The 24,677-nt window shown below is 38.4% G+C and overlaps 7 protein-coding genes across 7 annotated transcripts; 2 read left to right on the top strand and 5 right to left on the bottom strand.

The window, feature by feature from the left end:
* Nucleotides 1–587: 587 nt before the first annotated feature.
* On the top strand, nucleotides 588–2,621 carry LOC105175721 (TCP family transcription factor). Its single transcript, XM_011098273.3, has one exon. It carries the CDS (start codon nucleotides 1,141–1,143, stop codon nucleotides 2,380–2,382), a length of 1,242 nt encoding a protein of 413 aa, XP_011096575.2. The 5' UTR covers nucleotides 588–1,140; the 3' UTR covers nucleotides 2,383–2,621.
* Nucleotides 2,622–5,310: 2,689 nt separating this feature from the next.
* Nucleotides 5,311–6,618, bottom strand: LOC105175711 (TonB-dependent heme receptor A). Its single transcript, XM_011098261.3, has 2 exons — nucleotides 6,431–6,618; nucleotides 5,311–5,627 (listed from the first exon to the last, which is right to left on the bottom strand). The coding sequence occupies exons 1-2, from the start codon at nucleotides 6,504–6,506 to the stop codon at nucleotides 5,410–5,412; spliced, it is 294 nt and encodes a 97-aa protein (XP_011096563.1). The 5' UTR covers nucleotides 6,507–6,618; the 3' UTR covers nucleotides 5,311–5,409.
* Nucleotides 6,619–7,427: 809 nt separating this feature from the next.
* Nucleotides 7,428–11,097, bottom strand: LOC105177570 (uncharacterized). The gene is made up of 2 exons (XM_011100778.3): nucleotides 8,003–11,097; nucleotides 7,428–7,779 (listed from the first exon to the last, which is right to left on the bottom strand). The coding sequence occupies exons 1-2, from the start codon at nucleotides 10,701–10,703 to the stop codon at nucleotides 7,433–7,435; spliced, it is 3,048 nt and encodes a 1,015-aa protein (XP_011099080.2). The 5' UTR covers nucleotides 10,704–11,097; the 3' UTR covers nucleotides 7,428–7,432.
* Nucleotides 11,098–11,956: 859 nt separating this feature from the next.
* Nucleotides 11,957–14,381, bottom strand: LOC105175688 (putative LRR receptor-like serine/threonine-protein kinase At3g47570). Its single transcript, XM_011098230.3, has 2 exons — nucleotides 12,650–14,381; nucleotides 11,957–12,363 (listed from the first exon to the last, which is right to left on the bottom strand). Exons 1-2 carry the CDS (start codon nucleotides 14,379–14,381, stop codon nucleotides 12,017–12,019), a joined length of 2,079 nt encoding a protein of 692 aa, XP_011096532.3. The 3' UTR covers nucleotides 11,957–12,016.
* Nucleotides 14,382–14,413: 32 nt separating this feature from the next.
* Nucleotides 14,414–15,298, bottom strand: LOC148788908 (uncharacterized). Its single transcript, XM_088877844.1, has one exon. The coding sequence runs from the start codon at nucleotides 15,296–15,298 to the stop codon at nucleotides 14,414–14,416; it is 885 nt and encodes a 294-aa protein (XP_088733970.1).
* A 545-nt stretch (nucleotides 15,299–15,843) lies between these two features.
* Nucleotides 15,844–19,239, bottom strand: LOC105177562 (uncharacterized). Its single transcript, XM_020692127.2, has 2 exons — nucleotides 16,514–19,239; nucleotides 15,844–16,404 (listed from the first exon to the last, which is right to left on the bottom strand). Exons 1-2 carry the CDS (start codon nucleotides 19,197–19,199, stop codon nucleotides 16,055–16,057), a joined length of 3,036 nt encoding a protein of 1,011 aa, XP_020547786.1. The 5' UTR covers nucleotides 19,200–19,239; the 3' UTR covers nucleotides 15,844–16,054.
* Nucleotides 19,240–20,974: 1,735 nt separating this feature from the next.
* DNK (P-loop containing nucleoside triphosphate hydrolases superfamily protein) lies at nucleotides 20,975–24,382 on the top strand. The gene is made up of 5 exons (XM_011098217.3): nucleotides 20,975–21,756; nucleotides 22,280–22,735; nucleotides 22,992–23,369; nucleotides 23,464–23,531; nucleotides 23,988–24,382. The coding sequence occupies exons 1-5, from the start codon at nucleotides 21,142–21,144 to the stop codon at nucleotides 24,202–24,204; spliced, it is 1,734 nt and encodes a 577-aa protein (XP_011096519.1). The 5' UTR covers nucleotides 20,975–21,141; the 3' UTR covers nucleotides 24,205–24,382.
* Nucleotides 24,383–24,677: the final 295 nt, after the last annotated feature.

Genomic DNA, 24,677 nt, shown 5'->3' with positions numbered 1-24,677 from the left:
GAAGACGATGAGAAGAACAGAGTTAATGATAGTTGATGAAGAACAATATTCATACCGAATGTTTAAGAGCAGTGTAGAATGGTATGAAAAGAGAAAAGCGTGGATGAGTGAGTGGACTTGATTAGCGTCATCAACGTCGTCATTATCAACAATAGATAACTTAATGAATGAGAAACCAAAGCAAGAATTACTCCTAATCCAAATAAACAAAGAATGTGTGTTTTGTATAAAAGGAGACAATAAAGACTAGAAAAAGACATGAGCCTAAACTTTTGGTTGAGAATATTGTCCCTCCCCCCCTCTCCCCTCCCTCGTGTTTTTTAGTCAAAATTCAAGTTTTCACACCGCAGAACCTCGAGCCGCCTCCCTCCCCTTAATTATTGGTGAAGAACACCACAATTTTCTCAAAATATGACACCTCCAACTTTAATGAACAATCTCATATTTTAGTTTTTGGTTTCTTGGAAAGACAGCTAAGTTCTTGTTGCATTGGTTTGATTATGATTTGAGGGGTATTTGAGTGAGAATTGAGGTTGATTCTTCGTGTATATATGTGCATTATAGTTTATGGGGTGTGGGTGTGGGTGTGGGTGAGAGGAGAGCAATGAGCAATGAATCATCAGCAATTGTTTGAAGACAGCTAAACTGCACTGTTACTCATTCCTTGTAAGAAAGAGAGACCCCACGAGTGGGGCTTCAGTTTCTGCCAACATTTATTCATCTTTTTCCCCTCCAAAGGTCCCCACCCCCCACTTGGACCCCAATCCCCTCCCATCCCACAGCTAACACACACACACACACCGATTCTCTCTCTCTCTCTCTCTCTCTCTCATACACAGAGAGCACACAGTACTTTCTCTCTCCAAAGACACCAGTCAACCCACAAAGGAAGAGAGGGAAAAAGAAAGAAACCCCACCAATTTCTTCCACTTGTTTAGTTGGCTCTAAAGACTTTGCAAAGAAACAACTTGATCCCTAAGCTTTTCTTCTTCTCCTCTCTCTCTCTCTCTCTCTCTCTGAGTGGTCTTCAGCATCATCAATTTGACAGTTGGAACAATGTTTGAAGAGCCAAGAAAATCTTGTTGATCAATTCTCTAAAGGAAAAAGCTGAAGCACTTCAATCTTCATCCTCCACAAGAGATGGAATTTATGGAGCCACACCCCAAAAACCAAGGAGCTGCAGCCAATAACAGTAACTCAGACCACCATGAAGCAGCCTCCTCCCTACAGCTTGTTTCCCCCCACCACCATCAAAGTCAACCTGAACCCGGTTCTGGGTCCGGTCCAGCCCCACCCCATGGTCCATTCATGGGCTCCATCTCCATGCAACAATCAAGAAACTTAGCCCACTCCTCCTCGGCTTCATCCACCACAAACCACCCTTCTACCACCGCCACCACCACCAACAACAACAACAGCAGCAACGACAACAATTCTGCCGCCAACAAAGCTGTCAAGAAACCCTCCAAAGACCGCCACACAAAGGTGGATGGTCGCGGGCGGCGCATACGGATGCCGGCCTTATGCGCCGCCCGTGTTTTCCAGCTGACTAGAGAATTAGGTCACAAGTCTGATGGTGAGACGATAGAGTGGCTTCTGCACCAAGCTGAACCGGCTATCATAGCAGCCACCGGCACAGGAACTATCCCGGCTAACTTTTCCACTCTCAACGTATCGCTACGCAGCAGCGGCACCACCATCTCAGCTCCACCGTCAAAATCCGCGCCACTCTTCCTAGGCAGCGCCACCGGCATGCTGGGGTTCCACCACCAGATCACCTCAAACACCCATTTCGGCCAGGACCCAGATGAGAATTACATTAAAAAACGCTTCAGAGAAGATACAAGTGGTGCAACATCCCCTAAATCTGGAAGAACCAGTACTGTTCAGGACCAAGAAACGGGATCAGACCCTAAATCCGGTTCTTCTCAGCCTTCAAATTTCATCCCGGCTCCCGCCATGTGGGCTGTGGCTCCTGCAGCTGCCAACGTTGGGAACGCCTTCTGGATGCTTCCGGTGACAGGAAGCGCGGCCACGGCGACAGCGGGGCAGCCAGAGTGGCAGTACAAGGCACCTTCAATGCAGAGAATTGGTGGGTTCGAGTTCCCTGGAGCCGGCAGGTTTAGCCCTGTTCAACTAGGGTCAATGGTGTTACAGCAGCCACAGCCGCCCTCAGCTCAGCAGCTGGGCTTAGGTGTTACAGAAACTAATATGGGAATGTTGGCTTCCATGAATGCATATAATAGTAGTAATAGCAGAATTGATTTGGGCATGAATTTGGAGCACCATCACCACCACCACCACCACCAACACCATCAGCACCACCAAAATCAGCCGCAACAAAGCGACAGCGGCGATGAAAATCCAAAAGACTCGCAATAACTCCGCATCGATGAATTTCATCCCATTAAATATCTTTGCATTTCCCACAACCTTTGAATATTTTCTTGAATTTTCTCAGTCAATGATTGTAGTTTTCAAGGCTTTCTTTCTCATAGTAATTAGGTTAAATTTTCACTTCATCAGACTGTGTGCATATCCCTTTTCACCTGTTGTTACTTTGTTAGTGCCTAAGTTTCATCATCTCTGTCATTAATTATTGTTATTCCTCTCTTTCACCATCTGATGTTTCCGGGTCTTGAATTAGAGGTATTTGCATTTTTGGGAGCAACAACTTGAGAATGTAGGGTTTGGAGTAGGAAATGAGGCTTTTATAAAGATGTGAAATTTGCAGTGCAAAAAACTAAGTCTTGATAACTGTGATTGTTAGTTGTCACTGTATTCATTCATTCTGTGCTAAAAAGCTGAGTAATCAAAGGCTGAATCTGGTTGGAGGACAATAATGAAGTCTGCTCTGCTGCTTTGACTTTTTCCATGAGGGCCTTCTTTTTCTTTTTCCTTTTTTTTTTCTGGATTTTTATGGGTTGTAAGGACAGAGAGATAAAAGTTTGATTGTTTAGCTTATCTGGAACATTGTGGATACCATTCATGCCGACACTTTGTTCTATATAATAAAATAATGTATGCAAATTCTAGCAATAAACTGATCATTAACTACAGTGTAATAGAAACCTGGAAATATGGGAAAAGCTGCAAGAATTTTATGAATGCATGGATGGATGGATTCTTGCCTTGCCTTGAGTGTTCACAAATTACACTTTTATTGCATGCATTTGAGATTATTGCATTAATCAAGGGAAGACAACAAAAGAAGTTGCAAGAAATTCAAACCATTTTCAATATTTTAGTCATATGTAACTGCGTTGGGATTACCCAGCCCAGGTGGTGGTGGTACTGAGAGAAAGAAAAAGTTGTGTACATAATATATAATATTTCTCAATCATAAAATTAAAATCAGTACAATTTCTCCAATAATTGAGTGGCTCTCACTTCTACCCAGCATGTATCACATTTCACCACACAAGTTCTCTCTCTTGTGTCTGTGATTGCCATTAATGGGCCTGCCAAATTTCATAAATTGTCCTTATGCGTTTATCACAGAGTGGATCTTGGAATCATTCTAAATGAAACTAAGCTGTCTTTCTTGCCAGCCAATATGCAAATACTAAAAATTTCCCTTAGGGCCAAAGTATAATCATAATAATCATGTAAAAGGCAAAGCCTTACATCCTAAACCAAACATGCAACCAGAAAGAGAGAAGTCTTCTCATCTGTCATCATCTGTATACACACACACAAAAAAAATAAAATAAAATAAAACAGAAACTATTAGCAATTCAATAATTGAAAAGAATGTTGGAGCTGCACATGAAAAATAGTTGCATGATCAAAGCAAGAGAGGATGGGAATTAAAGAGGAATCAGGTCACCTTGTTTTGTCTGTCTTTCTCATAGCCTGTTTTCAGAAAAGCATGCTACTGCTTTTTATCTTCCCCTTTGATTCTCTTTACTGAAATGACCAATCTCCTTCACCAATTCATTGGATCCCTTCAACTTTTTTCTTCAGTGGCCAGGACTTTAGCCATCAACAAATTTTAAAGCAACTCAGAAAGGGATTTGCTCAACAGATATAATTTCCTACTTGGATATGATGATTACCCCCACAAACTACGGATAATTATGATTTAGTAATCACGGAAAGCAGCGATGATGATGCAATTAATGACGAAGATTTAGAATTTTATGTATGTTTTTAACTATAATAATCAGCTTGAGCTATATGACCGATATAGCCATAACAAACCTGTTTGATTCTTTTCTTATTTCTCGAAAAAAAAGCTGGTCGTGAGAAGATAATATTCAATGTACTTATGTTTAAGCAATTTCACAACTAGTTTAAAAACGACAGGCAAATTGCAATTGTATGTACGGTGTACCACTGACCACCTTAACTGTACAGGCAATAAGTTGTAGCATATGTCCACCCAGAAATTATGATGACTGATTCCAAGCATAACATGTACAGCTGGAGCATCTTAATACAGTGAATAAATATTTGAACTTATTGAACATATATGAAGAAAAGTGATGCCTTTGTGTAGTCAATCCAGCAAGACATGACTTTGTAACAACAAACTTATACCAATTCTCATGTCTACAATAGCTTCAGAAATACTACACTGGGGAGGAACATATTATTTGACTAAAGCTATAGCATTACCATGCCAGATGTTTCATATGATAATCAAAAGCTACTTCGTTAACTTGAGCAGAATGAGTATTATTACAATGCTGTCATTGTAAAGTTTCTTTCTCGCGATGCTTAGTCAATAATGGCTATTTAATGCCAGCTTTAATAATTTTCTCCTAGTAGTTATGAGATATTGGGTTCAAAACTTCCATCAAGACCATCATACATTGAATTGCAGTCCAGACTCATTTTAACTCAACAGCCTGCAAGGAAGCACCATGGGCTCCATAGCAAGATAACCTTCAATCAACTTTATCTTTGGTCCAGTGGACACAATCTTACAGACCTAAGAATCCAACAAAAGCTATTGTTCGAGTTATCAAGTTTCTGAAAAAATGTGTTGCAGCCACACCTGGACTCTAGATCGCCAAAAGGTATATTCACAATAAAAGTATACATGTGCAGAAACGCAGATGCACAAGAAAGGGGTATAAAAAAGGAGGAGGGAGCATAGGCGCTCAACTGACAAATGTAACGTACCTTGCCTCATCAATTAGCCAGAAACCAGATATGGGATAAAGATCATAGATAATGCATGTATGCGATAGAATGGAAAACAGTAACATTGTTGGAGTGTATTATTGATAAAGCAGGAAACAAAACTATTTTCTGACTCAAATGGCAAACAAACTGCAAATTGTTAAATGGACACAGAAGAACTGATCAATTCTTTCGAAACAATAGATTCCTGGCTTTTGTCCACAAAAAGCACTTCAAATAGTCTCTGTTATTACAGCAAAAGAGGTTTAACAAGAAAAATTATGCCGAAGCAGTCTTCTTCTGCTGGAAGACGACTGCATAAATGGGGACAGCAACACCAATGCTGAAAGCAGCAAGGACACCAAGACTCATTTTTAGTTTCTGATTTGTCATCCTGTCCAAGTTGTACATGTGCTTTGCGTGAAGGTAGTACGGCTCGTCGTGGCCATGTCCTCCTCCCATGTTCTTTACACTAGTTGAGTGAATTGCCCTATTCACTGGAGAGAAACAAACCTTACAGTAAATGAATTTGTTTAGTAGAATTTTTTGAGCCACCTTTTCAGTCAAGTATCTGTAAATTCTGTTTAACATATCTTATGCATTAAGTAAAATTCAACAATCTTGTGAAAGATATTGCAAAAAACTAACCAAAACATATGAAAGGAAGCTGGCAATGAGCTTAAGACTATTGGTTCCAAGTGTCACATCTTATTGGGAAACCAGCTGATGAAAATGAAATCAAATTCCTTTATTCAAAATTCAGCCATCATCAAGTAATTAAGTCATTCCATCTCTTTAATATACAAATACAAATAAAGCACAAAACACAGTTTCTAAAGAACATAAACAACACCCTTACAACAAAAATCCATGGTATGAAAATGTTCGTGGACATAAACCACAGAAAGTATACCAAAAAATATGCCTTCTTCCTTTCTACTAAACCGACAAGTTCCAATATAGCAAAATTAGCATTTAGCATTCAAAAAATAACTACGAATTAATGCAGAAAAAAATGGAAAAAAATACCAAAAAATCAAGGCCAACCATCCAGATCACCCAATAAACCAAAAAAAAAAAAAAAAAAAAAGATTAATGGATTGAGACCTACAAGATCAAAAAAATTCATCAACCATGTCTCTCAAAATGTCATCTTCCACATCAATCTATGCAGAATCTCAAGATTTCAACTTGGAACATAAAACTACTAAAGCGAAAACAAACCAACCGAACAGATCCGTTCAAACATTACCGATGAAAAAAACGATGTAAAAAGAGCAAATTTTCAGAAAGGACAGACCTGATTTCGGAGCAATCGATGGAGTATAATTGAGTAGCTTGGAAGCGCATGATCTCAACCCGTTTTTCATCGCCATTCCACGATCTAAGAACTGAGCACACAGAGTAGAAGAATGAGGGCAAAATGAAGGGGAAGATGAGGAGCCTGGAGACGAGGGTTTGCTGCGTATTCTTTGGGCGACCGATTCATCTACCGCGTGCGAATAGCACGTGGATTCTTATTGGGCTTGATTTGCTGGGCTTATGTTGTTATTGGCAACATTTTGTAATGGCCCATTTACAAAGTGCATTGTGACTGTCTAATATTTTAACATGGAATAATTAAATATTTAGAGTTAATTACATTTAAACCCCCCTAAGAATACAAAATTATACTTTACCTCAAAAAAGTTTTAAACTTATATTTAAGTTTCTCTAAAAATTCTCCATACACTTGATCCACTTTTATTAGGATTTGAATGGAAAATACTGATGCTAGTAAAAAAAAATACAAATTTTTAGCTTTACTTCTCATTTAACATTCCCATATATATTTTTTATAATTATAATATATATATATATAGAGAGAGATGAAGTGAGATTAATATCATTATATTTTTTCCTTATAAGTACATAATTATTATATTGAGAATGTTAAATGAGGGGTAAAATTAGAAATTTATGTTTCTTATTTTTTTTTTAACATCAGTATTTTCCGTCCAAATTCTAATGAAAGAGTTACAGGTGTAAAGTGTGATGTTGGAGGTTTTTTTTTTTTTTTAAAAAAAAAAGGTGTAATTTCACATTTTCGAAAGAAGTTTAAGTATAATTAGTCCATTATTTTAACGAAACTTCTCAATATTTGAATTTTATTTAAATTCTTGAAATTAGTAATAAAAATGATGATATGATGACTACTGATGTTTAAGAATTAAAAGATAGGAAATAAGAAAACGACTCCAATATTTTTATTGTTTCTCATATAAGATAAAGAAAAATATTTCCCAATAAAATTTTAGCAAAATCATTGGACCATGCAAGCGTTTTTGATCTTATGCAATTCATTAACAACATCCATCATCGACATTCGATCTCCCGGCAGTTGTTTTGAACACGCCACTCCAATTCCCAAAACAGAAACCATGCAGTTCTTGATTATGCTATCCATACTGTGCTTGTATTCATGTACAATAAATGGATCTAAAACTTCTGTCACTTGGCTTGGCAATGCTCTGCTCACAAAATCATGAAGACTTGAGTGACTTGAAAGTTCACCGTCCGTCGGCCTTCTGTTTGTGAACATCTCCAATAGAAAAATCCCAAAACTGTATACGTCCCCGGATGTTGAAACCATATTGCTCGTGCCATACTCTATGAATAGGTTTGAATTAGAACATAATCAATGACAAACACATATCTTATTATAACGAAAATGCCCATTCTATGTAACTAAGGTCTTTCTAATATGATGCTGTGGGAAGACTTTCTGTGGGTCGTCCCAACTGATTTAAGTATTAGAGTGCTAAATAAAGTAGATTAGTTTGGCAAATATTGTGAAATGCAATAGCAGTAAAGATATTGTAAGAAGTCATACCAGGAGCAATATAGCCTATGGTACCCTTTATTGCAAGAGAACTGCTTTCATGCCTTGAGAACATACTGGAAACCACTCTTGCCAATCCAAAATCTCCCAAAAGGGCAGTCATACTTTCATCTAAAAGAATGTTACTCGGCTTCAAATCGCCATGAACGATTGTTGAGTCTGTACCAAAATGCAGATAGTCGAGTGCAGATGCAATGTCAATGGCAATGTTGAGTCTCTGAATTGTGCTAAGATTTCTGCTTGCTTCATCTGAAGTTTGGTGCAGCCACTTCTCCAAGCTCCCGTTGGCCATATATTCATAAACCAATGCCTTAAAATCATTACCTTGGAAATCTGTGCTAGGACAAATACTCAGTATTTTCAGAAGGTTTCTGTGTCTTATGCCCCTTAATGCATTGCATTCTGATATAAAGCTGTTAGAAGCTCCTTTCATGTCAAGATTAAGCACCTTGACTGCCACCGGTGTTTGTTCATCATTGAGAAGTCCTTTGTAAACAGATCCAAATCTGCCAGCCCCAAGTAAATTGGCCTCCGAGAATCCACCTGTGGCTTTTAGGAGATCTGCATAAGATAGCCTCAAAAACTCGGTCCCAATTGCGGGCACTGGAAATTGAATCTTTTGTGATATTCGTTGCCCGTGGATGAAGCATGCAGAAAGTATAAGGCATATGGCTCCAGCTCCCAATAATGGGATCAAGATTTTCCATGCAGTTGGAAAGTGTTTCTTTTCGGAATGTTCTGGTGAGCAAGGAGGAAGCTTTAAGTGCACAATACCTCCACACAAGCCACTGTTTCCTACAAGTGAGATTGCACTTCCATTTTGAAACACTCCTAGAGTAGGGACTTCTCCTTGCAGCCTATTGAAAGACAGATTCAACTTTAGCAGAGGCAGCTCACTTAGAAATCTTGGAATCAGCCCTGATAAGTTATTTTGTGAGAGATCCAATACTTGCAAACCCCTCAAAGCAGTTAATCCATCAGGTATTTCTCCATTAAGAGCATTGTTATCCAAGTGAAGCCTTTCCAGCCTTACACAGCTGCTCAAAGAGTTTGGAATGAACCCTGATAATCTATTGTGAGACAAGTCTAGGTTTGCAAGATTTCTCAAAGACCCAACTTCTAATGGAATAGGACCCGTGAAGATGTTGTAGGCTAGGTTAAAGGTAATTGAAATGGAGGACAGGCTCACAATTTCTGGAGGTATTGGACCATCGAGATTGTTAAGTGAAAGGTCTAAGGTTAGCAAGTTGCTACAGTTGCTAAGACTACGAGGTATATTCCCAAGGAAATTATTTTGCCTCAAGTATAGATGGTTCAACAAAGTCAAGTTACCGAATGAAAACGGTAGCTCATCTGTCAATCTGTTTGCTCCAAGGTAAATTTCTTGCAACTTATATAGTTTACCAATAGAAAAAGGAATAGGACCTTCAAGATCATTATATGCAAAATTTATGCGAGTGAGACTCAAAAGGTCACCTATACTAGGAGGAATTCTTCCATGCAACTGATTTTGAGCAATAGACAGGTAACTCAAGTGACTTGAGAGATTGCGAATGGAATCTGGCAATGAACCAGTCAATAGATTATCAAAGAGTAAAAGAGTTTTAAGGCTAGTGCAATTTATCATGGATGAAATGAAACTTAAATCTCCTTCCAAATGGTTAGATGAAACAAACAAGTATCGAAGAGCTGAGAGCCTTTTAAAATCCTTAATTATTTCCCCTGTGAAGTTGTTTAAGGCCAGATTTATTCTTTCAAGCGAGGAAGAATTCGACAGTGAAGGTGGAAGTACTCCAGTAAAATGATTGTCTCCCAAATCAAGGGTCCTCATATTTGGCAGTGTAAAGCATACATCAGAAGGTATGTTTCCTTGGAGTCGATTTGAACGCACTGAAAAAATAGTGATACTGGAAATGTTATACAGGGCATAAGGAATCTCACCAGTCAAGTGATTTTCAACTAAATTTAGCAACTGCAGTCTTTGAAGTTGGACAAGTGATTCTGGAATTAGTCCTTGCAAGTTGCAGCTTGCTAAAGAAAGTTGAACTAGGCTGCTGAGGTTTCCTATGAATGATGGGATAGTCCCTGAAACCCTGTTTCTTGTTAAGCCTAGAGCTTCAAGTTTGACAAGAGAACCTATCTCAGGGATTATACTTCCTGTGAGGTTGTTGTCAATCAAATTCAGGTAGTAAAGATTCCTACAGTTTGACAGGTTTCTTGGGATCTCACCACCAAAAGAGTTGTTACTAAATTCAATCAACTCAAGCCTCCTCAATCGACCAATTTCTTCCGGGATGAAGCCGTGGAAGCTGTTGTTCTGTAGAATGATGGTTCTGAGGAAAGAAAGATTACCTAAATGAGGCGAAAGGGTTCCCACCAGGCCTTGGGACATGAGATTAATTGACACGACTCTGTTTTGATGTCTTTTGCTGCACAAAATGCCTTTCCAGCTACAAAAATGAAGTGTTTCATTCCATGAGTTCAAGACACCGGTTGGATCATCATCTATGGATCTCTTGAAGGCCAGCAGTGCTTGTAAGTCAGTTTCGTTGTTTGAGCATGTAGCTGGAGTAGTGGCAAAGTAGAAGAAGAACAATAAAATCATACAGGGATTTATCATTGAAAGTTTTATCATAGTTTTCGGTACAAACTGGACTAATATCGTGCTTGGTTTTTTTGAAGGATCATGCATATACTTATGCACCCCTTAGCTGAACTTTAAGCAAATTCTTAGATGATTACCTATTAATCAGCATAAAATATAGCCAGTCAATATTTCTCTCTCAAACACAATAAGAAATTACAGAATCCATCAAAGAAGTGACTTGACCTCAATCCCTCATGACCCCAACTCCTTCTGTGAGATTGGATTTTCCTTTCTTTTCCTTATTTTGGTAGGCCGGCAGTAAGTTTTGGTTTTATTATGGCGATTAGATAGACTTAATTAAATAGTCTTTTTCAACGCAAATGAGAAGACTATTATACGTCTTTTCTCTTTGGAAGTTTTTCAAGGTGTTTCCAACATGATGACAGACATCTCTTGTGTTTCCCTTGTTAGGTTTAATCCTTAAAAAGGTTGAAGGGGCATATATTATAATCCTTATTCAACTTAGATGTTTTTATTAGTCTTGTTGATTGATATCAGTTACTAATTTATGATAAAAGCACTTTCAGCCAAAAATACAAGGATTTTGCCTTTTTCTGCTTGTTATGAAACTGTTCAGAGAATTAAGTGTAGATCTACAACTACAATTAAGAATCCATTTGAAAAGTTGCTAGAGAACTTGATAACGAGTTTGTGTGCTGTCAACAAGAAACGAAATGCGAACCCTGGGAGTTCCTATGAGCATGCCACTCCAATACTTAATATAGAAACCATGCAATCCCTTTTCTTGTCATTTATGTTAAGTACTTGATGCAAAAATGGATCTTCTATTTCTGTCATGATGCAGCAGTCATCGCTCTTCTGTTGGTGAACATCTCCACCCAAGGAATACCGTAACTATTTTTTTGAGGAAAAAAACAAGTAAGCATGATATTTGCTTTTAATTTTGGCAAGAGGGACACATATCTTAGCCCTCTTCCCTTGTTATGTAACTTATTGAAATGTCAATCTCCTTTCCTCTGAATTTTTAGCAGAATCACTGAACCATATAAGCATTTTTTATCTTAGGCAATCAGCATTCGATCTCCAGGCAATTCCTTTGAACATGCCTTTCCCAGAACAGAAACCATGCAATTCTCGATTCTGTTATCCATGTTGTGTTTGTGCAAATGTAGAATCAATTACATAAGCTACTAATCTTTTGACATGGGAGGAAGCCTCTTACCAATCCAAAATTTCCCAAGTGGGCAAGTCATATTTTCATCCAAAAGAATGTCACACGGCTTCAAATCTCCATGAACAATTGTCGAGTCTGTGCCAGAAGGCAGGTACTCAAGTGTAGATGCAATGTCAATAGCAAAATTTCTTTTCAATCTCTTTACACTAAAATTTTAGCAAAATTATTGAGTCATATAAGCAGTTTTTATCTTATGCAACTCAGTAACAACATCTGGCATCGACATTCGATCTCTGGGCAATTCCTTGGAACATGCCACTCCAATTCCCAGAATAGAAACCATGCAGTTCTTGATTCTACTAGTCATGGTGTGCTTGTGTTCATCTAGAATGAATGGATCCAAAACTTCCAGTACATGGCTTGGCAATGCTCTGCTCACACAATCATGAAGGCTTGAGTGACCCGAAAATACATCATCCGTCGGTCTTCTATTTGTGAACATCTCTAGTAGAGAAATCCCATAGCTATATACGTCCCCCGATGCTGAAATCATGTCACTCATGCCATACTCTGTGAATACGTTCGAGTAGAACATTATCAAGGGAAAGCATGTCTTATTTATAACGAAAATGCTTGTTTTCTATAACCACCTGTTTTCTGATATGATGTCCTAGAAAGTACAACCAATATTACCTCTTTTTTTCAGCATTTTGACTAACTTTAACATTAGAATGTTGGAACTCAATCTAGCCCTGGTGCCTATTACTGCTCTTTTGGTTCAAAGATAATAAAGTAAATTATGTTTGGTGAATATTGTGAAAAGGAAGTGCAGTAGTAGGGATATAAGAAGTCATACCAGGAGGAATATAGCCAATGGTTCCCTTGATTGCAAGAGAACTGCTCTCGTGCATTGAAACTATACTGGAAACAACTTTTGCCAATCCAAAATCCCCCAAGTGGGCAGTCATATTTTCATCCAAAAGGATGTTACTCGGCTTCAAATCACCATGAACAATTGTCGAGTCTGTACCAAAATGTAGGTACTCAAGTGCAGATGCAATATCAATGGCAATGTTCAGTCTCTGAATTGTGCTAAGATTTCTGTTTTCTTCCTCTGAAGTTTGGTGCAGCCACTTCTCCAAGCTCCCATTAGCCATAAACTCATAAACCAATGCCTTAAAATCATTACCTTGAAAATCTGTGCTAGGACAAATACTCAGTATTTTCAGAAGGTTTCTGTGTCTTATGCCCTTTAATGCATTGCATTCTGATATAAAGCTTTTAGAAGCTCCTTTGATGCTAAGATTAAGCACCTTCACTGCCACAAGTGTTTGCTCATCATGGAGAACTCCTTTGTAAACTGATCCAAACCTCCCAGACCCGAGTAAATTGGCCTCTGAGAATCCACCTGTGGCTTTCAGGAGATCTGCATAAGATAGCCTCAAAACCTCGGCCCCGATTGCAGGGCTGGAAAATTGTATCCTTTGTGATATTCGTCGCCTGTAGATGATTACGTAGAAGCATGCAGAGAGGATAAGGCATATGACTCCAGCACTTAATAATGGAATCAAGATTTTCCATATAGTTGGAAATTGTTTCTTCATGAAATTTGTTGATGAGCAAGGAGGAAGGTTTAAGTGCAGAATACCTCCACACAAGCCACTGTTTCCTTCCAGTGAGATTGCACTTTCGTTTTGAAATACCCCTACAGTTGGGACTGGTCCTTGCAGCCTATTGAAAGACAGATTCAGATTTACCAGGAGCAGCTCACTCAGAAATCCTGGAATCGACCCCGATATGTTATTTTGTGAGAGATCCAAATCCTGCAAACCCCTCAAAGACCTTAATCCATTGGGTATTTCCCCATTAAGAGCATTGCTATCCAGGTGAAGCCTTTCTAACATTACACAGCTGCTCAACGAGTTTGGAATGGACCCTGATAATCCATTGTGAGACAAGTCCAGGCTCACAAGATTTCTCAAAGAGCCAACTTCTGATGGAATAGAACCCGTGAAGAAGTTGTTGGCTAGATTAAAGGCAATAGAAATGGAAGAAAGACGCATAATTTCTGGAGGTATTGAACCATTGAGATTGTTACGAGAAAGGTCTAAGGTTAGCAAGTTGCTGCAGTTGCCAAGACTTTGAGGTATATTCCCATAAAAATTGTTCTGCCGCAAGTATAGATGGTTCAACAAAGTCAAGTTACCAAACGAAAATGGTAACTCATATGTCAATCTGTTTGCTCCAAGGTAAATTTCTTGCAATTTATGAAGTTTACCGATGGAAAAAGGAATAGGGCCTTCAAGATCATTAGTTCCGATGTCTAAGCTAGTGAGACCAAGGAGGTTTCCGATACTAGAAGGAATTCTTCCATGCAACTGATTTCTACTAATTGACAGGTAACTTAAGCGACTGGAAAGATTGCCAATGGTATCTGGCAATGAACCAGTCAAATTATTATCAAAGAATGCAAGACTTTCAAGGCTAGTGCAATTAATCATGGATGAAATGAAACTGATGTCTCCCTTCAAATGGTTATATGAGACAATTAGGTACTTAAGAGCTGAAAGCCTTCTAAAATCCTTCATTATTTCCCCTGTGAAATTGTTTAAAGACAGATTTATTCTTTCAAGTGAGGAAGAATTTGACAGTGAAGCTGGAAGAACTCCAGTAAATGATTGTCTCCCAAATCAAAAAATCTCAAATTTGGAAATCTGAAGCCTATCTCAGGAAGTATGCTTCCTTGGAGTTGATTGGAACGCACTGAGAAAGTTCTGAGACTGGAAATGTTGTACAGGGCATAAGGAATTTCACCAGTCAAGCTATTTTCATCCAAATTTAGCAAGCTCAGGTATTGTAGTCGGACAAGTGGCTCTGGAATTTGTCCTTGCAAGCCACAGTTTGCTAAAGAAAGTACAAACAGGCGGGTTAGATTTCCTATGAATGGTGTGATAGTTCCTGTGAGCCTGTTTTCTGATAAGCCTAGAGCTTCAAGTTCAACGAGAGATCCTATCTCAGAGATTATAGTCCCTGTGAGATTGTTGTCAATCAAATTCAGGTAATAAAGACGTCTACATTGTGACACATTTCTTGGAATCTCACCACTAAAAGAATTGTTACTAAATTCAATCTGTTCAAGCCTCCGCAATCGACCAATTTCTTCTGGGATTTGGCCATGGAAGCTGTTGTTTTGTAAAGTAATATATCTGAGAAAAGAAAGATTACCTATATGAGGTGAAAGGGATCCCGTCAGGCCTTGGGACATGAGATCAATTGACACTACTCTGTTTTGGTGCCTTTTGCCGCATAAAATGCCTTTCCAGCTGCAGAAAGGAAGGGTTTCATTCCATGAGTTCAACACACCCATGGGATCATGATCTATGGCATCCTTGAAGGCCAGCAGTGCTTGTAAATCAGTCTCGTTGTTTGAACATGTCGCAGGACTAGTGACAAAGTGGAACAAGAACACAAAGATCATAGATGGACTAAATGAAAGTTTTGCCATAGTTCTTTCTTTTGATATGAATAGATAGTAATCTTTCTTGGTTTTATTGAAGGATCATGCGTATATTTATGGGTTTTCATACTTGATTAGTTTGTCATTAATTCATGGACCCCTTGGCTGAATATCATAAAAGTTTGCCAGTCAACATTTCTTTTTCAAACACATTAGCAGATGTCAGAACTCATTAATGAAGTGGCTTGAATTCAGTAACCAAATTCTCCACCTCCCAACTCCCCTCCTCAAACTCTTCCTGTGTGAAAGGCATTTCTATCTCTTTTCCCCTTTTGGGTGGGTGGTGGGGTGGGGCTGCAATCTTTGAGTTCTGTTTTGGCAACTAGATAGACTTGTTCTAAGAGTTTTTTCAACATTATGAGAAAAGTATGATGTTTCTTTTCTTTTAGTGATGGAGGTTCTTGGATGATGGCACAAATTCTTATGCTTCCCTTGATAAATTTAATCCTTTGCAAATTAGTTGTTGGGCAGTAATGTGTCAATTTAGAAAAAATCTGATACAATCTCATTTGAATGTCAGCACACCAAAGGAATAAGTTATTGACTAACAAAAAGACTGACTTTGATCTCTTCTGATGTTGTTTAATAATAGTTTTCATTACACTTACTGATTGATATCACAGACTTTCACTAAAACAATCTGATTTCACCTTTTCTGCTTCTTACAGTAACTGCCCAGAATGTTGGACACAAAGCGAAATACAATTGAGAATCCATTTGAAAAGTTGCCACAGAACTTGATAACTAGTTGGCTCTCTCAACAAGAAGAGGAATTCTTATTTTCTTCAGCTCATTAACAGCATCTGTCATCGACATTCGATCCCTAGGAAGTTCCTCTGAGCATGCCACTCCAATAGTTAATATAGAAACCATGCATTCCCTTTTCTCGTCATTTATGTTAAGTTCTTGAAGCAAAAATGGGTCTGCTATTTCTGTTATGCAGCCTGGTAAGGCACTGCTAACAAAATTGTGAAGGTTTATATGATCCTCAAATGCATCATTTGTTGGTCTTCTGTTTGTGAACATCTCCAGCAGAAGAACACCGTAGCTGTATGCATCCCCTTGTGTTGAAACCATGTCTACCATGCCATATTCTGAGGAAATTCAAGATACAGAATTAGCTAGAGAGGACAACAAAAATAAAACATGAGAATAGTTTTTAACCTATAAAACTTCGAAGAGGATAAAAGTTAAGAAGCACACCTGGAGCAATATAGCCAACGGTCCCCTTGATTGCAGCTGAACTGCTTCCGTGCGCAGGAAAATCTTTTGATAAGTTGGAGATAGCTTTGGCTAGTCCGAAGTCACCAACATGGGCAGTCATATCTTCATCCAAAAGAATATTACTCGGCTTCACATCACCATGAATGATAGTTGTGTCGGTACCAAAATGAAGGTACTCGAGTGCAGATGCAATGTCAATAGCTATGTTCAGCCTCTGAATCATGGTAAGATATTTTCTGTTTTCACCTTGTTCACTTTCTTCCTCTGCATTGTAATGTAACCATTTCTCCAAACTCCCATTGGGTTTGAATTCATAAACTAATGCCTTAAAATCCCGACCATGGAAATCTGTGCTAGAACAGATGCTTAATATTTTGAGAAGGTTTCTGTGCCTTATCCCTCTTAATGAATTGCATTCTGCCATGAAGCTGTTTGAAGCTCCCTTTACATTGAGATTGAGAACCTTCACCGCCACCATTGTTTCTCCATCACTAAGTATTCCTTTGTAAACAGATCCAAACCGTCCAGCACCAATCAAATTAGCCTCAGAGAACCCGTCAGTGGCTTGCAGCAGATCTCGATAAGAAAGCCTCATAAACTGGCCCTTGAATGATTCCATGGAAGTCCTGTTTTTCCCCAACGTTCTTCTTTTGTGCACAAATAAGTAAACAAACCCCATTAAAATAAAAAACAGACTTCCAACAACCACTGGGATTATAATTATCAGAACCTTTGGGAACTTTCTCTTTATTGGATGTGATGGACAAGAATGTAACTTCAGCTCAGCGATACCTCCACATAAATCATTGTTTCCATCAACTGAAATTGCACTCCTATTTTTGAACACTCCTGATAATGGGACTTCCCCTTGCAACCTATTGAAAGAGAGATTCAAACTTAACAGACGAAGATCAGCTAGAAAATTTGGAATTGGCCCTGACAGGTTATTTCTCGAAAGATCCAAGTCCTGTAGACCACTTAAAGCACTTATTCCTTCAGGTATTTCTCCATCAAATGAATTTCCCTCCAGGTGAAGACGTTGCAGGCTAACACAAGTGCTCAAAGTGTTTGGGATAAATCCTGATAACAGATTATTGGACAAATCTAAGTCTGCTAGATTTCTCAGAAGCCCAACTTCTGGTGGAATAGGTCCTGTAAGTGCATTGTAGGCTAGACTAAATGAAATGGAAACGGAGGAGAGGCTTATAATTTCTCGAGGTATTTCACCGTTGAGATTGTTGTGAGAAAGATCAAAGGTTAACAAGTTGCGATAGTTGCTGAAACTCCAAGGTATATTTCCAGAAATATTGTTGTAACCCAAGTACAGATGATTCAACAAAGTTAAATTTCCCAATGAAGGTGGTATATCATTTGTGAATCTGTTTGCTTCCAAATAGAGTTCTTGCAACTTAACAAGCTTGCCAATGGAGGAAGGGATCGGCCCGGAAAGATAATTATTTCTTAAATTCAAGTAAGTGAGATTGAGAAGTTGTTCAATGCCGAAAGGAATGCTTCCATGTATTTGATTACTAGCCAATGATAAGTGGGTAAGGTGGCTGGAAAGATTAGCAATGGAATCAGGCAAAGAACCATTGAGGAGATTTAGACTGACCCCAAGAACTTGCAAGCTCGTGCAGTTTGTCAATGAAGAAATGAAACTGAAATCACCCCAGAAGTTATTCTTTGACAAGAAAAAGTACTCAAGATTTGTAAGTCGTTCCAAGTTATTCATCATCGGCCCTGTAAAATTGTTGGATGACAAATTTATAGCTGTCAGGGAGGAAGCATTTGACAAAGAAATCGGAATTTCTCCAGTGAACTGGTTCTCTCCCAGATCAAGATTCCTAACATTAGGCAGTGTGAAAGCTACATCAGGAGGAATGGTTCCTTCAAGTCGATTTGACCTCACTACAAATGTAAAGATGGTGGAAATGTTGAAAAGGCCAGAAGGAATACGACCAGTTAATCGGTTTCCAGCCAACTGGAGCAATCTCAGGCTTTGAAGTTGGACAAGTGACCCTGGAATTTGTCCTTCCAGGCCACAATCTCCCAACGAAAGTAGGTTCAGAAGTGTAAGGTTTCCAATGGAAGGAGGGATAGTTCCTGAGAGTCTGTTTCTTGACAGGCCTAAAGCTTCAAGTTTGGACAAAGATCCTAGTTCTGGGAATACAGTTCCTGTCAGGTCATTGGCAATCAAGTTAAGGTAGTAAAGATTTCGGCACTGTGTCAGGTTTCTTGGAATCTCACCGCCAAAAGAATTATTGCTAAACTCTACGTACTCAAGGCGCCTCAAACGACCAATTTCTTCTGGAATTTGGCCGTGGAAGCTGTTATTTTGAAGAATGATGCTTCTGAGGAATGAGAGATTACCTAAATGAGGCGAAAGTGACCCCACCAAGCCTTGAGACCTGAGGTTTATAGAGACAACTCTATCGCGGTGTCTATGACCGCATGTCACACCTTGCCACCTGCAAAAGTGCATCGTTTCGTTCCAAGACCTCAACGCCCCAAACGGATCATCGTCTATAGCAGCCTTTAGCGCTAGCAAGGCCACCCTGTCCGTCCCATCATTCGCACACGTTGATGGCCTAATAACAAAGTAAAAGAAAAGGATGAGGAAGCAAAATATGATTGTGGTGCAAGAGAAAAATGAATCCTTGGCCATAACGTATGTTAGCAAGCTCGCATGCTGTAATAGGAGTATCCATGAACAGTTATATGCTTTTTCATGCAAAGGCTTACGAATATTTAATCAAGAAAATGAGAAAAATCAGCTACGGTCGGCCCCATACACGTCCACTCTTAATCGTCTTTCCTGCTAACACGTTAGACGCGTGGTTGGCGACTTTGGCTGTCCGAGTTCTTGAGTTTTTCCTGGCAAGTGGACAGAGTTCAGACCATTATTTTGACTTGCTGGTTTGAGTTTTGACCTCCCAATTTCTTTAGATAGAAACGATGATCATCGTATATTATACGTTAATTCATCGAAGAGTTGTTATTGTGCGAATGTGAAGTGATTTGTGAAGGTGGGGATTCTCTTGTGATAAACTGTTTCTTTTCACATTGGATTACTTTCTTTACGACTTGGACAACCTACATGAGTTTGACTTTGTGCCACCAGTCCAACCACCACCCCAAAAAATGAATTAAATTATTTGATACTTGATAAAAATTTTATTGAACTTAATTTATTAAATTTAACGAACCAAATTTAATCAAAATATTTTATTTGGTAAACTTTCCAGCTCGATTCGATTAATATTATATATAAAAGTTATAAATTACTCGAATTCGACTCATGTTTTATCCAATTAAAATTTATTTGAAATTAATCAGATTAATAATCAAACCAAATTCAAATGACAATATTTTAAATTCGATAATGTTCAGATAAAATTTAAATAATAATGTGTTGGAATTATTTACAATCCTACCTTATATATATAAACAAATAAACTATGGGAAGCTAAACAAATTTCAAGTTACAACACCACCATTTAATTACATGCAATACTGGGAATTTTCAACGTATTTGACCGTGCGAAGAAATTGTGGTTCTGGATTATGATTTTTATAAAGTTTTAAAAATTAAAACTTTTTAATTGATAAAGCATTTTTAATATCATGTAGATATTTAAGTGGGTTTAAAATTTAATTTTATTGAGCATGTTTCAAAAAAGAACGAGAAGTTAATTTTTTTAAAAAATAATGTTGGAACTTATAAAATATTTTGAGCAACTTATAAATTGAGTCAAGTGGTGGTATCGAAGCCCTATGAGATTAGTGTAGAAATTAGAGAGATTGTCGTTGTGTTTTAGTTGTTTTGAAAATAGAGAGAGAAAAATTGAGATAAATAAGTGTATGTTGAAAATAGATGATATGTTTGGATTTGTGTTTTGGTTAATTTAAAGTATTTTAAAATAAATGATGTAGGTACGATATTAGGATTTGAGAGACAAAAATCACTATTCATTGTCAAAATCATATATTTTTATATATATTTTTACATATAAATATTTTATGTTTAATGTTGTATTTTTTGGAGATAAAAATTACTATTTATTGTCAAATCATATCTGTTTTATATTATGTATATATATTATATATAAAAAGTTGAAAAATAAAAAAATACACAGATAAAGTATAAAAATATAAAAATAAATATTAAATATATTTTATCTTATCTCGGAAAACGTAAAAATACAAATCCAAATAAAACCTGTATATATGAGATGGGCTGAAAAATATGGTGGAGAATGGAATTAAGATACATTAATATATAAGAGAATAATGATTGTCAGCTGTCATCACAATATCTACTCTTTCTCTCCCACTAATGATAATCACTAAACGATAATCACTACCCCCCCCCCCCCCAAGTAATATTCATATTCATATTCATATCAATTAGGACTATAAATTGGAGAGGACAAAAATTTGAAATCCATTTTTTATTCTTGAACCCTAATACCAAAAACCACACCCCCAAAAACCCTTGTTTAATTCTCCCGCCTCCTTCCCGACATTGTTAATTGTATGTATTCTTGCACTCTGTCTCAAGCTTGCATCCTTAGTTTTGGGTTCTGAGTCTGAGATGCTCCATAGTTATGCAGAAGCTGCTCCGGAGAAGCCCTTCTGCCTCTGGCCCCCCTATTTTATCCGCTAACCCTCCTCTCTCTCTGCCCCTCTACACCTCTGCTTTTCTCTCTCTTGCACCTTCCCCCGCCGCCCCCAAGATGATGTCTTCTTCTACCCCCACTCTCCGGCACCCTCATCCTATACACCAACCCAGAAACCCCTTTTCCGCCTCTGCGCACAGCCCCAGGCTTGTGAAAATGCCTCCCTCTAGTTTCCGTCCCTGCAGTTGCTCTGTTGAGGATAGTGTTAATACGGTGCCGTCCAGGGCTTGGTTGGTTTTCAAGGAGAGTACTTATGGTAGTGTAGCTGCGCCGTACAGAGCTTGGTATGCTACGCGTGCCGGTAACTCGGATAAGGAGGGCGGTGAATTGTCTGTGGCAACAGAAAATGAAGGAGTGAATGATGTGGAAAATGTGAAAGCCAGGGTGCAGAGGAGGCAGAGGAGTGGCGCCGGTGTTGGGGCTGTGGTGGTCGGGAACCCTGATTTGTTGACAATACCAGGTGTAGGGCCGAGGAATTTGAGAAAGCTAGTGGAGAAAGGCTTTGAGGGTGTAGCTCAGCTCAAACAGCTCTATAAGGATAAGGTAAGGAGAGTATACTATTGCCTTTTGCCAATGTATAAATTGTCTAGGCAAGTTGGATTGTTTCTAACCTCTAGTAATTTTTTATATAAAACTTTGTTACAGTTTAGTGGTTGGTTGTTCTGGTTGGCTTCGACTGTTGCTGAAAATGTGAGAAAGAGAAGATTGAAATGTTTTCTTGTTTAATGGCTGGAATATTGGTGTTTATATGCAGGGTTAGTTTGAGGTGAAAATGTTGCGTGTTGTGGCCTGAGGTTGGTTTGTTTTGAGTACGGTGTGCCGGTATCGTTACCTATGGTCAGCACATTAAGATTCAGATTTTTTTTTTTTTTCTCCTTTTCCATTTTTCCCTCTAAAATATGTTTTGCAATAGGTTGACAATTTTTTAAAATTCTTTCTGCATTTTGAAATATTTGGCTGAGAAATGCTTGAACAAACATGTGGTCGTATCACCAGGAATTTGTGATTGTGGATTTCTACATTTAGCTCAATCTACTATGCTAAACTTGTATGAACGGTGCTGCAGTTTTTCGGGAAATCCAGTCAGAAAATGGTGGAGTTCTTACAAAGTTCTGTTGGGATCATACACAAAAACCATGCCGAGAGTATAACTACATTTATTAAGGCGAGCGTGGATGAAGAGCTGAAGGAGAATGGTATGAAGCCTGCCCAGAAGAAGCGAATTACTCTATGTGTTGAAGGAAATATCAGTGTTGGGAAGACCACATTCTTGCAGAGAATAGCTAATGAAACGCTTGAGCTTCGAGATCTTGTGGAAGTCGTCCCTGAACCAATTGACAAGTGGCAGAATGTTGGTCCAGACCACTTTAACATATTAGATGCATTTTATGCTGAGCCGGAAAGATATGCCTATACATTCCAGAACTATGTGTTTGTCACAAGAGTAATGCAGGAGCGAGAATCATCAGGTGGCATTAAACCTCTTCGGCTGATGGAAAGGAGTGTTTTCAGTGATAGAATGGTAATTCTGCTTTCTAAATCTTTCTGTATCTTATTCATCACAAGGTCACCAGCTACAACGTCATTGCCACAGACGGGACAGAGCCCCCCATTTTTTATTCTACTCGTGAACCTGTACACACTAATTAATCAAGACAAATCTGCTGCCTGAAACAATCAATTATGGCAAAATGGGTGAAAACACCAACTTATGTATACAAAGAAATTGGTTAGTTTTGTATGTACTAATGCACGTTTGTTATGATTCTTACATAAAGGTCTTTGTGAGAGCTGTTCATGAGGCAAAGTGGATGAATGAGATGGAGATTAGCATTTATGACTCATGGTTTGATCCTGTTGTCTCAAGTTTGCCCGGTCTTATTCCGGATGGTTTTATCTACCTTAGAGCTAGCCCTGATACTTGCCACAAGCGTATGATGTTGCGTAAGAGGGCAGAGGAGGGAGGAGTCTCTCTTGATTATCTACGGGACTTGCATGAAAAGCATGAAAGTTGGCTTTTCCCTTTCCAAAGTGGAAATCATGGAGTGCTGTCTGTAAGTAAGCTGCCAAAAGATGTTGACTGGACTTTACATCCTAATATCAAGGATCGAGTTTTTTATTTGGATGGTGATCATATGCACTCAAGCATCCAAAGGGTATCGTTCTGTGCTTAATCTCACCTGTTATTCTGGTTGTTAATTGTTGTCGTCTGTGGTCATTAAACTTTTTTCTTTTGTGGGCAATAAGCAGGTTCCTGCGTTGGTTCTCGACTGTGAGCCAGACATTGATTTTAGCAGAGACATAGAAGCCAAGCGGGAGTATGTTAACTTTACCTGTTTATTATGTGATTTTGAAAATTTTCAAATGCTGCAACAAAGACTGTCATATATTATCTCTGGTTTGTGTATTTCCTGTGCTGAAAGAACCACCATCATAATGATTTAATTGTTTCACGATCAACTATTCTTATGGATTTTCATGCCCTTGTATATCATTGCATGTCAATTTTGAATTTCATGAACTTCACCTGAATGGAGCCCTGATGGAACTAGTATCTGTTTTGGTACTTGATCAAAGTGTGTCTCAAGACTTATATCCTCATTCCATTGACATGCTCCCGCATGTTGCATTTTATTTTCATGTGTGGTTTATTTTCAATTCCTGCATTTGTTGCTTGCTTGAAATGTTTATTGCATTGTTGAATCTGCTGTTCTATTTATTCATTCATGGTGCAATCTATGTTATTGTGTTCTTAATGGTGCAATCTTGTGAAGGTATGCACGTCAAGTTGCGGAGTTCTTTGAGTTTGTGAAGAAAAAGAAAGAAGTGTCTGATGCTTCTGATGTTGGAGAAGATGCCGCAAAGAGCGATCAAGGTCAGGTATTGCTGCCTCATCATGGAAACTTGTGGTTGCCGGGTGGTCAGCCCTTCCCAGATTCGGCCCTAAAATCATTGGAGTTTAGACGAGCCATGTCTTTTATGTCTCAGTAGTGGAAGTTTTTGCTGAGTGCTTGAAGTTTCTCGTGAGCTGAATCTGAAGTGATGTGTTCATTTCCGCATCGTGTAAAAAAGATGTTTAACTTGTTTTAACTCCATCTTTTAGATATGTAGAGTCGGTTGTAACTTGTGGATTCTATTTTGCTGTTTACTGACGCCTCGTTTGTCTGAATTTGAAAAACGTAAAAATGAAAATCTCGGCTGCTTCTGAGTTTGGACAGATAGAGCGAGTGCGCATTTGTGGCGGAGAGGAAACTAATGGCCAGGTTATAAAACTTGAAATTGCTACCAGAATTTGATTGTATCCGCCAACCTAGTGCATGAATACAGCAAAAAGAATCTTCATTACTCAACTCATTTCTTTCACCAAATGTTAAATATTGTGGAGGATGTGGACGATGGTCAATCAAACAAAGAGACAATTACATTGCCTTTTCTTAAGGATTGGTGTAATTTGATTTACATTT

This window comes from Sesamum indicum, linkage group LG2 (genome assembly GCF_026168435.1).
Source record: "Sesamum indicum cultivar Baizhima isolate 11 linkage group LG2, ASM2616843v1, whole genome shotgun sequence".
NCBI classification, from domain to species: Eukaryota; Viridiplantae; Streptophyta; class Magnoliopsida; order Lamiales; family Pedaliaceae; genus Sesamum; species Sesamum indicum.
The sequence above is the reverse complement of the archived record's forward strand: the minus strand, read 5'-3'. Positions and strand labels throughout refer to the sequence as shown.

Coding starts and splice junctions, on each gene's coding strand:
- LOC105175721 (XM_011098273.3), top strand. CDS start 1,141: ATGGAATTTATGGAGCCACACCCCAAAAACCAAGGAGCTGCAGCCAAT.
- LOC105175711 (XM_011098261.3), bottom strand. CDS start 6,506: ATGGCGATGAAAAACGGGTTGAGATCATGCGCTTCCAAGCTACTCAAT. Junction 5,628..6,430: donor ATCGATTGCTCCGAAATCAG/GTCTGTCCTTTC, acceptor GTTTCTCTCCAG/TGAATAGGGCAATTCACTCA.
- LOC105177570 (XM_011100778.3), bottom strand. CDS start 10,703: ATGCATGATCCTTCAAAAAAACCAAGCACGATATTAGTCCAGTTTGTA. Junction 7,780..8,002: donor CATAGGCTATATTGCTCCTG/GTATGACTTCTT, acceptor ACCTATTCATAG/AGTATGGCACGAGCAATATG.
- LOC105175688 (XM_011098230.3), bottom strand. CDS start 14,381: ATGAAGGATTTTAGAAGGCTTTCAGCTCTTAAGTACCTAATTGTCTCA. Junction 12,364..12,649: donor CATTGGCTATATTCCTCCTG/GTATGACTTCTT, acceptor ACGTATTCACAG/AGTATGGCATGAGTGACATG.
- LOC148788908 (XM_088877844.1), bottom strand. CDS start 15,298: ATGGCAAAACTTTCATTTAGTCCATCTATGATCTTTGTGTTCTTGTTC.
- LOC105177562 (XM_020692127.2), bottom strand. CDS start 19,199: ATGGCCAAGGATTCATTTTTCTCTTGCACCACAATCATATTTTGCTTC. Junction 16,405..16,513: donor CGTTGGCTATATTGCTCCAG/GTGTGCTTCTTA, acceptor GAATTTCCTCAG/AATATGGCATGGTAGACATG.
- DNK (XM_011098217.3), top strand. CDS start 21,142: ATGCAGAAGCTGCTCCGGAGAAGCCCTTCTGCCTCTGGCCCCCCTATT. Junction 21,757..22,279: donor AACAGCTCTATAAGGATAAG/GTAAGGAGAGTA, acceptor ACGGTGCTGCAG/TTTTTCGGGAAATCCAGTCA. Junction 22,736..22,991: donor GTGTTTTCAGTGATAGAATG/GTAATTCTGCTT, acceptor TCTTACATAAAG/GTCTTTGTGAGAGCTGTTCA.